The following is a 10589-nucleotide window of genomic DNA, read 5'->3' as shown; positions in this document are numbered from 1 at the left end:
GAAAGAAAAAGAGAGGACTAGAGAATTCCCGTTCCCAGCGTCGCTCCCGCAGGCGCTGGGAAGGCGTTCGCAGCTCCGCCGTGCCGGCGAGCGGCCCTGGGGCGGGTGGGCCGCGGCGGGGGGGGTCTGCCGGGCCCAGCGGGCACCGGAGCGGAAAATCCCGCAGCCTGCCCGGCCGTGGCCGCGGGGAGCAGGTGGGGCGCCGCCTCCCCGCTCCCCTCGGGGCCCGCACCGCCCGCTCTTCCCTCCCCTCCGCGTCCCCTCGCCCCCCGCTCCCGCGGGACCCCCCCGGCGACCCCGGCGCACGCCGCTTCCTCGGGCCGGGGTGCAGGGGGGCGAGGCCCGCTCGGCTCTGCGGCGGGGGGGGCGGGGACGGGACGGTACACACCGGCCGCCCCCTCCCCGGGCCGAGCGCCGTCAGCCACGGTCACCGGGCCGAGCCCGAAGAGACCCCGCCGGCGAGTGAAGCAACCGCACGCCGTGTTAGATTTCTAAATTTTATTATAAAATAAAAGCAGAAATATTTTCCAAAGAACGTATTCACATAATATAAACAATAACCAAAACTAAGGTGAGTGACTTGCGGTTGACACTGTCGTTCAGGTCTAAACTTGAGCAGCAATTCCTCCTGTTTTTTGGTAAAGCCCGCTCCTCCCCGCGTCGCACACCGCGGGCACAATCTGCCCCCCGCCTTCCTGCGGGGCCGTCGCGGGGCCGTCGCGTCCCTTCCCACCCAGCAAATGGCGAAAGCACCGCATGGACGAGGCCGACGAAGCCGCCTCTCTGCATAGCATCAGCTACAAGAAGGTTACAAAGTGCCTAGAGCGCGTGTCGCTGCTATAACTCGACTACAACTTCTGTATTCTTAGTTGAAATTGTACATCGTACACCTGCCGCGGATACATAACTACAATAGAATAACGGGAGCGACGTGTAACTTCCAAACGGGCGCGCGAACAGCGGCCTTGCGCTCTCCTTTCCTCCCCACCCCCCGAAAAAATAAAAGAAAAAGAATACAATGTGCCTCTTGCCCCCCCAGACCGGGCCGATCGAGTGACACCACCGAGAGAGCCGTGAAGTTAAGGCTGGAAAGCGCTGCTACGCCGAGCCGCCTTACAGCCTGCCGTGAAAGTCACCGGTCCCGCCCGGCGGTCCCTACGCGCCTGAGACCACCCTTGAGCATCCCTTAAGGCTTTTCGCAACACCACTGCCCGCAGCCCGAGTCCGACACCCCCCGAGCCCGCAGCCAGCCAGCTGCCAAGGGGCACGACACGTCCGAGAAGGAGTTCCTCATCGCTTGCAGAGTCTCTGGTATGATTAAGGGAAAAAAAAAAAAAGAAAAAAAAGAAAAAAAATAGAGCAAAGGAGGGCTGGTGCGAAGGAGGGAGCGCGCAGGCGGTTTTAAGAGCCCAGATCGACCAGGTTGGATGACATGGGGTTGAGGATGGAGTCCTGCAAGCTGTGGTGGTGCATGGGGTCGGCGCTGGGCACGGGGATGGCGCTGGGGCCCGGGGGGTGGCCCAGGCCGTGCAGGGGCTGCAGCCCCGGGTTGGAGCCGAGCAGCAGCGCGGGGCTGGAGGAGGTGTGATCCGGGGTCCCTGACGGCGTCTTCTCGTCCTCCGAGCTCCCCAAAACTGTCTTATTCCCGTTCATCGAGGCCGAGAGCGGGTTGTGGCTGTTGGAGTTGGAATTCTCGTTGTTTTCCCTATAGGAAACACAAAAGAGGGGGGGGAGGGGGGGGGAGGGAGATCACCGTGTGGCCGCCGCTCCGGGGCGCGCACCGCGGGGGCGGGGGGGGGGGCACGGACGGACACATGGACACCACACGCAGAAACAGCAGGTTTACAAACTCTGCAAACCTCCAAGGCCTCTTCGTCTGGCATAAAGGTCCAAGGTCCGCCGAGCTTGTAAACAGAGTCTCCCACTAGCCCAGCGGAAAGTGTCACTTTGCCAAAACGTCATTTTCTGCTTCCACCGCGTTCGCGCAGCGTGAGGAGGGAGCGGGGAGGAAGGGGGGGGGGGGGGGGGGGGGAGGAAGACATTAAAAAAATAAAGGCTTTTTAACTTTAGAACGGCTCCTGGAGCCGAAGAGAAGCTTGGAGGCGATTTCTCCCGGGAAGGCCAAAGAAGCAGGCAGGACGGCTTTTGCTTAAATAACTGGACGGGTTTTTTTTCTCCTCGCCCCGAGCTTAAACCTCAAAACATAGCCCAATATGGAAGCTAAGGCAAGCAGAGAGAGTTAACTCGCTGATTTCCCCGGGCCCCTCGGGAACCGCTCCGCAGGGCCGCTGCTCTCCCCCCGTCCCTCCGCGGCGGAGCGACCCGGCACCCCCGGGGCGCCCACCGGCACAGGCAGCCGCCCCCGAAAGGCAGGGCAGGACTGCAGAAGTCATCACCGGGAAAACGCCGAGAAATCGCTGGATGCTGGCCAGGCCCCTCCATATATATATATATATATATGTTTGTGGTTTGGGTTTTTTTTTCCCCGAAATGAGAGGGGGAAGGTGGGGTGGGGGCGGCCGTCCCGTCAAGGCTAACGCGGCTTTTAGACATAGCCCTCGTAGAAACGCTTTCGACACAGGCCTGTCTGAAACGCTGAAGCCATTGCAAGTCTGTTTAAAAGCTTCCGCGGAAGCTTTGAAACGCAGTCTGGCAGAGGGGCCCTATCCTGCAGGATTTGGTGGGGAGAAGTGAAGTCGTTGCTCTGGCGGTTTGTCCTCAGTAAGGGCTGCAGGATGTGGCTGAAGACACTTTGTGCCAAAAAATTAAAAATAGACGAGAAAGCTCTGTTTGAACAAGTTTGCTTGAGTGAATGGCAATCCCGTGAACGGTCTGTTTTCCAACGCCTGGAGTGTAATATTAGGTTGAGTGTATTTTTCAATGTAAAAAATCTTATTTGTCTCCGGAGACCTTTAAAATTTGATTCCTCGGGTGGGGGGAAAAAAAACCCGAAACAAACGCCAAAGAATAGAATAAGTGTAACCTTCCCTTCACTTCCTTTCGATATTTGAAGGTGAGTCCCCGCTATCAGCAATAAAAACGATCTCTAACATCTCATAAAACCAACGCTTGCGTGGATTTGAAGGAAAAGCAAAGCGCTAGCACCGTTTCGGGAAATGTAGGGAGCAATCCCGTGCGGAGCCCGAACCCGCCGGGCTGCACAGCTGCGCGGCCGCGGCGCTGGCCCTTTCCAAAACACATTACGGGCAGAAGCGAGAAGAAGGAGTCTCGTCGGAGGCGCGGGTTTCCACGGGAGATTTCTAATCCGGTAATGAACCGCGCAGGCCCTCCGAGCGATCCGCAGGGACAGGGCAATTCAGCGAGATAGCGAGGAGCCACCGCGCAGTTAGAGGACGCGTTTTGCTCCTTCGAACCGACGTCTTCCTACGGCTCGGGGACCGCTGGCGGGAAAGTCGTCCCCTATACCCGAGGATGCAGGCGTTAACCTCTGCCCGGGAATTAACGGTCCCTTCGCTCCACTTAACGAGCAAAACCACAGTTTCGGAATCGCGGTCGGTCCGAGAATATGCATCTGCTGACACCTACGCGTCCACACGTCTACTAACGCGCACTCGCCAGCACCTTGCTGGGTAGCGAATGCTCGCTGCGGGTTAACGAGGGAGGGCGGTGGCTGCTCCGGCTGGTCCCTGGCCGGGCCTCCCGCCCGCCGCCCGCCGCCGACCTCAGGGGCGGCTTTCGCAAAGCCGCGCTCGCAGCGCCCAGACCCTCCCGGCTTCCCCCCTCCGCCCCGGGGCAGCCCTCAAGGACCCGCTCCGAGCCGTGCGGAGCCCGGAGCCCTCAGCCCGGCCCCGGGTCGCGGCGGGGAGGAGGAGGCCGCCGGCCGCGGGAAGCGGCCCCGGCGGGAGGGGCTGCCCGTGTGCGGGGCGGGGGGGTCTCGGCGGGGAAGGGGTCGCGGCCGCCTGTCCCAGGGCTACTTTTGGCGGGCGGGAGGAAGGACAAACCCCCACCCCCCAGGTCTGGGGCGGAGGGAGCGGCGCGGGGCGAGCGGCGGGGCATGGCGGGGAGCCGTACCGTACCTTTCCTTGGCCTCGGCCGCCCGGTCCCGCTGCCGGCGGTTCTTGAACCAGTTGCTGACCTGCGTGGTGGTGAGGCCGGTGGCCTCGGCCAGCTCCCGCTTCTCCCTCGGGGACGGGTAGGGGTTGTGGGCGTACCACTCGCGGAGGACGCTGCGGCTCTTCTCCTTGAAGCAGTAGCTGGTCTCCTCGCCGTCCCAGATGGAGCGGGGCAGCGGGAACTTGCGGCGCACCCGGTACTTGCCCACCGCCCCTAGGGGTCGCCCCCGCAGCTTCTCTGCCTCGATGTAGTGCGCCTTCAGCCAGAGCTGCTGCAGCTTGGGGTGGTTGTGCGCCGAGAACTGGTGGCTCTCCAGGATCTTGTAGAGCTCTCGGAAGTTGCCCCGGTGGAAGGCCACCACCGCCTTGGCCTTCAGGACGCTCTCGTTCTTGTGGAGGTGCTCGCAGGCAGGGAGGGACCAGAGGAACCGCCCCAGCCGCTCGATGTTGCCGCCTTGCTGGAGCACCTCGCAGACGCAGGCCACTTGCTCTTGGGTGAAGCCAAAAGTCGGGAGCATCGACATGGTGAGCCCTGCCCCGCCGCGCGCCCTACGGCCGCACAGAGGGGCGGCGGGCAGCGCCCGGCATGCGGGGCCGGCCCCGGGGCGGCGGCGCCCGGCGGGGCCCGGTCGGGCGTCACGGCCGGGCGCGGGGGGCCGCGGCCATCGGCGGGGCCCGAACCCGGAGCGGCAGAGGGAGCCGGAGGTGGGGGGGAGGCAGGAAAAACCCACCAAAAAAAAAAAAAAAAAGAAACAGAAAAAGCGAAGAGCGAAGAAAAAAAGTCTCGGGAGCCGGAGAGCGGGCGGCTTTCCACCCCCCCCCCCCCCCCCCGGCCGCCTCCTTGTTGTAAGTCCGAGTTGCGAGAGTAACTTTGCGCCGCTTTTGTCTCCTACCCGCAGCGTTCGCCGCGGCTCTCCCACCCCCGCCCCCCTCGGCCGCCGGTTTGGGATCTCCCGGCTTCCCCCCCACCCCCTGCCGCCGCGAGATCCCACATAATACAGTGGTAAAGCCCTGCTCCCTCGCTCCTCTCCCGCTCCGAGTTTTTTCCCCCCTTTCTTTCTCTCTCTCTCTCTCTCCCCCCCTTTTTTTTTAATAATATTATTCTAAGCTGGCATGAAAAGTGATTATCCGCGCTGTGATTGGTCCGGTTACCTGACCCGGGGACTGCCAGGAGAAGACAATAGTTTTAGTCAAATTATTTGCCATGGTGACGCTGTCAATCAGGGGTAACCCGATCTGTTTTGAGGTGGCTCCCCGGCTGGGTTGACAGATTGCTCAGATCCACTCGGAGGCGGCCCTGCGAGCTGGGATATTGGCTAAGCGAGGGAGAAATTTCCGCCGTGATTGACGCTGCCGGCGCCCGTCGGGGGAGCGGGGGAGCGCCGGGGCGCGGAGACCGGGACCCTGCCCCTCGCCGCAGGGCGAAGCGGCCCGGCGGGACGGAGCCGCCGCCCCGCCCGGGCCCCGCCGCCGCGCCTGGATCCCGCAGCCCCAGCCCGGGCCCCGCAGCCCCAGCGCGGCCCCCGCCGCCCAGCCCGGTTCCCGCAGCCCCAGCCCGGGCCCCGCAGCCCCAGCCCGGGCCCCGCCGCTCCGGACGGCAGGCTCTGCCGTCCCCGGCACCCGCGGCTTTGGTGGGGAGAAAAACCCGCCTCCGACCCCTGCAGAAAGTTTCTTTCCCAAACGCGTTAGCTTCAGCCCCCTCCCCAGCGCCCGGTAACAAACTGTCGGAGAGTTTTACAGGGAAGGGGCCTCCCGTGTGCAATGGAGACGCTGTTCCCGGCCCGGGATCCCGTTGCAGGCCGGCCGTACCTGCCCGGGAGCCGGGCGGAGGCGTGCTGACCCGGGACCGGGCCGGGATCGCCTCTCCGGTAGCCGCCGGCCGGGCCCCGCCGCGCTCCGGTGATCCCCGGACGCCGGGCGTTTATTTCTACTTGGTTTCCAGGAGCGTGACGGGGATTTTCACCGGGGGGAACACACACGTGTAAAAGCCAGAGACACCTCGCGCGGTCAGGCGGACCCCTGCTCACCCACGCGTGCCCGTTAGACGCCGCGATTTCAGCTCACTGACGGCGCGGGGCAGGGACCCCTGTCCTTCACCGTCCCTTTCGCTCTACACAAAGCGAAAGGCGAGGGAGAGGGACTGTGCGAGCCGGGCGGTCGGGGGAGGGCGAGGGGGTGAGGGGAGCGGGCGCGGGGCCGGAGGCGCCCCCGGGGCGGCGGGGGAAGGCGCTCGGGGCAGTTCCCACGGCCTTTAACTTCCCTTTTTTTGCGGACAAAATAAGAAATCATCCCACAAGCTCTTTCTACTCCATTTGCAGCCCTGACAGCAGTGGTGTCTGCGATGGTGGGTTGCTGCCACGGTACCTTCTCGGCCGCCCCGTCGCGTCAGGTATTTAGCGAAGCCACCGGACCCTCCGCAGCCGACAGACGGACGGACGGACGGAGCCTCCGTGCCGGCCCTGGGCGGGGGGCAGCGGCCGTCCCCAGGGGGAGGCGAGGCCGAGGAGGCGGCGGACAGCCCAGAGAGTCCCGCCGAGGAGCCGCGTTAGGGCTGCGGCCGGGAGAAATGCGGCGGGGGAGGGAGGTAGGAGGAGGAGGAGGAAGGTGGGGGCAGCGGATTAGCCCGCGTCCAGCTCCCGGCACATGTCCGGACGGCTGTAGCGTATCCTCTGCGCACCGCCGCGTTTTCTCGAGTGTGCTCTGGAAGCTGCGCGTCCTCCTTACCTGTCCGGGCTTTTCCCGAGTGCTGCCACGGAGAAACGGTGGCAAGCGGCCGGCTCCCGCCCTGCATCCCCCGGGGACGCAATACAGAGGCTTCCTTTGCAGGGCAAGAGAGGGACAGCTGAAATTCGTTTAAAACAAAATTCGGGGATGCTGGTGATGGGTCCGTAAGGCCCCCTCGCGTGATCGTCCCTCCCTCCCTTTACAAAATCAGCCCTCGGCCGCTTAGTGCCTTGATGCCGGCCGACTTCTGCGGGATTCAAACTGTGCTTGTTCGTAAACGAAAGCATCCCGATCTCGGCGCTTCCTCGCCAGCCTAAGCGGCAGAATAGTTCTCAGCCGCGGAGGACGGCCACAGGACGGGAGAAACGATCCACCGCGAACCTTCCTCTGAGCAGAAACGGCGAGAAAAGCACAAATCCCCCCCATCCCACCCCGAACTCTGCGCGCACACCGTGTGCCTTCCGCGAGGGAGAGCATCGCGCCGTTCCGCTGCCTCCCGCGATGGGGACGATGGCAAAAGAGAAAAGCGCTAGCGAGGTCTGAGCTGTCCCCCCCGCCTGCCCGCTACCGAACTGTCGCCCCACGTTTACTCGGGATATACCTGACTCCGCTTTCTCTCCTTCCATCTCATTTGTCGAATCTGAAAGGGAGCAGCTGTTCGCCCTAGCCGCAAAGGAGATGTCAAAACCTGTTGCATGGACTTAGATCTGAGAAAGTGTCTGCTTAGCCCCCTAAAATGTGAGTACAGGATCTAGGCGGCAGCCCCTCCGTAGGCGCTTTCACTTTAGGCTGCCTTAGCCCGGCTGCGGCTTGCGGGCAGCGCTAGCTCGGGTCCCAGAGCCTGGGGCGGGGGCAGGGCTGGCCCCTTCCCCAGCACCCTGTATCTGCTCGCGTCCCGGAGCAATCGCAAATTGGTGACATCTGGATCCAAATTCTGTATGACTGCTTTTAGCTTTCGGGAAAGAAAAGAATCTTCCTATACACGCTAGAAGAGAGAGCAGATACCGGCTGCAAAGCCACGAGTGAAGTTGCAACGACTCGCGAGGGAATCGGACCATCGGGCGAGGAGCTGTGGTTTTATTTGTTTTGTTTTTTCTTTTTTTTTGTTTTCCCCGACATTTGCGACAGAGCTCGTTCTCTGCAATTATATCTCAGAGCAGGAGGCGCGAATCCCAGTCCGACGGGAACGCTCTGCCCGGCCACGGCCGGCTCCCTCCCCCCAGCCGCGGTCAGAGGCTGCTCTGGGCTCTCCGGAACTTCTGCCCGGCCCGGCGGCCGCAGGCAGGGGAGCCCCGGGGGTTCCCCCTGGCTCCGTCCCCGGGGGTGACTTTGCCGAGGGCCCATTCGGGATGAGACACCCCCTGCGCGCAGTCGTTGCCGCGCACGAAGCGGCGTCCGAGACCCTCAGCGCCAACACAATCGTTGCGAATTGCGGGTGAAATAGCCGGGATTTTTTGTCGTAATGCCGCTTTTATTATCCGGGGCGCAGACAATCTGAGAGAAGGGGGGGGGGTTGCGTCGCTTTTTCGGAGCCGTTGGTTGCACGCAGCTGGTTCTTGCCCAGCAGTGAGTGCCCACACAGCGCTGCAGCCGCCCCCGCCGCCTCCCTGCAGACCGCGGGCCGTGCGGGGGGCTGCGGGCCCGCGCCCTGCCCGGCCAAGGCGGGACCCGCTCCGCCCAAACCCCTGTCCGGCAAAGTTCCGCAGCCCCCCTCACCCGCCTCGCCGAGGGGCAGCCGCCGCCGGGCAGGCCCCGGGCAAAGCTCCCCGACGGAGGGGAGGTGGTGCGGGGGGGTCGCTGCCCGCCGCCCTTGGCCCACTCGCGCGAGGCTGAGGACCTGGGGTCCCGAGCGGGAAGGGCAGGGGAGGGGGGCCTCGGGGAGGGGGGGCTCCTCAGGGGAGTTGTGTTTGTCTCCGAGGGGGGGCCTCTCCGCTGGGGGGGTCTCCGAGGGGCGCTTACCCCGGCGGGAGCAGCGGGCGAACGGTGACCCCCGCGGTCTGCACATCTCACGTCTTCCCCGCGGACTGCCGTGGCGAGGGCTGCAGGGGGGGCGAGCAAACGACAGTCAACTCCAAGTTTTGGTTTCTTTTTCTTTCTTAATTTCTTTTTTTTTTTTTTTTTCCTTTCCTTCTGTCGGGAGGGCAATATGCTTTCTCCTTAAGGCTTTACAGTTGGGCGAAAGCCCGCCTCAATTAACCTGCTGTCGCTGCTAGCTTTTTAAATGAACCATAGTGACCTTCGCCAGGCTCCTGGGCCTACCTGCCCCCCAGCCCCTAACTCGGGGGGGCTCAGCGGGGTTCCCGGGGCACCCCGGGCTCACACGTCTCTCCTCGGCGGGACCCAGCAGCTCGCCCGGGATTCCTGGCGGCAGCCTGCAGCCCGGAGCGGCGGGTCGTTCTCCTCCTCCCGGTATTTATTCACGCTCTGATTTATTTTTTGCGTTCTGTTTAAATCCCGGCTCTATCCCATCGCAGATGCCACCGAGATCCTGCCCCGACCGAAAAAAGAAAACACGGCGGAGGATGGCCGCGCGTAACCGAATTAAGGCGAGCAACAATAGCTTGCTGTTCCGTGATTTGGGGCGAAAGGAGTAATTCAAAGCTTTTGCTGAGCGCAACGCGCTGTTCCTCAAGGGGACGGGCCAAGGATTTCAGATATGTAGCGGGTAACTCGATTATGCTAACAAACCCCGCTTGAAAGAAAACGTTGTCGGGCCGGGGGCGGGGGAGCGGGGTCCTGCGGGCCGGGGGGGGGCCCGGCCGGGGCGCCGCTGGGAGCGGAGCCTCTGCCCGGGGAGAGGCCCCGCCGCTGCCCACCCCCCCCAACCCGGGAGCCGTTTCCCGGCCGGCCGGACCCGGGATGCTCCAATAATTTTTCGAAAGCGATGTATTAATTAGGAGCTCGGGGCCCGACGCGACCTGACCATCTGAGCCGGCCTCGGCCAAGCCTTCAGCGCCCCCCCCCCCCCAGTGAAACGGGACCCCGGGGACGGCCCTGTGTCCCCAGTTCAAGGCGCTGTGACCTCCCGCGCCCCCCGCGAAACCCGATAGCCCCCCGCCCGGCTAACGCGGCCGGTCCTCATTACCTTCGCGTTATCCGTTCTCAATCTCGGGCGCGGGGTTCGGGGGTTTCAACTCGCTTCTACCATCGGCACCCTCCCCTTACCCCCAGCACCGATATTTCTTTGGGGTGTCCCCCCTCGACGGCCCACAGCCAGGCTGGGATCCCGCGGAGGGGACAGCCGCCGGGGGGGCGGCCCGGGGTGGGGGCGAGGGGCCCACCCAGCCCCGCACCGCTGCCGGCAGCGCCTCAGATGCTCCGCGGCACAGGGGGACCCGCTCAGCAGACAGCGTACGGCTTACAGACAAGACAACAACAACAACAAAAAGGCACATATGGTTGAAATAAGGAGAGGGAGAGAGCGCTGGCGGCCTTAGGGGATTGGCAACAACTGGCCAGAAACGCAGGGCACTGAAGCTAAACTTCTGGTGGGCTTCCGCGGGATTGACAACTTAAATCGCACTACAAGCATCAATTTGACAATATTTGTAAACTTCTTGTTTCCAGGCATCTTCTTGATCAGAGATAGGCCAGGTTGGTATGAGCTCGAGCCACGGTCTTTTTTTCTCTCCCCCCCACCCCCCCTTCCCCTCTTCCGAGTTGATGAATAGCGATCAGGTTTCTTTTAATGGCTGCCCCCTATTCTCACAGCCTCCCACAACTAACCCAAGAGCCTGTTTCCTCGACCTTGGTTAATTCCGCTGATTATTCCAAGATGATGAGGAAAGCACG

At 63.2% G+C, this 10589-nt stretch overlaps 1 protein-coding gene across 1 annotated transcript; it reads right to left on the bottom strand.

Annotated features, from left to right (window-relative positions):
* Positions 1–483: 483 nt before the first annotated feature.
* SIX2 (SIX homeobox 2) lies at positions 484–4679 on the bottom strand. Its single transcript, XM_075412864.1, has 2 exons — positions 4038–4679; positions 484–1705 (listed from the first exon to the last, which is right to left on the bottom strand). The coding sequence occupies exons 1-2, from the start codon at positions 4595–4597 to the stop codon at positions 1402–1404; spliced, it is 864 nt and encodes a 287-aa protein (XP_075268979.1). The 5' UTR covers positions 4598–4679; the 3' UTR covers positions 484–1401.
* Positions 4680–10589: the final 5910 nt, after the last annotated feature.

Source organism: Opisthocomus hoazin, chromosome 2 (assembly GCF_030867145.1).
Source record: "Opisthocomus hoazin isolate bOpiHoa1 chromosome 2, bOpiHoa1.hap1, whole genome shotgun sequence".
NCBI classification, from domain to species: domain Eukaryota; kingdom Metazoa; phylum Chordata; class Aves; order Opisthocomiformes; family Opisthocomidae; genus Opisthocomus; species Opisthocomus hoazin.
The sequence above is the reverse complement of the archived record's forward strand: the minus strand, read 5'-3'. Positions and strand labels throughout refer to the sequence as shown.

Bases quoted from the DNA above. Each gene is read 5' to 3' on its own strand.
- SIX2 (XM_075412864.1), bottom strand. From the start codon at position 4,597: ATGTCGATGCTCCCGACTTTTGGCTTCACCCAAGAGCAAGTGGCCTGC. The intron at 1,706-4,037 runs GTACGGTACGGC...TGTTTCCTATAG, and splicing joins GCGGCCGAGGCCAAGGAAAG to GGAAAACAACGAGAATTCCA.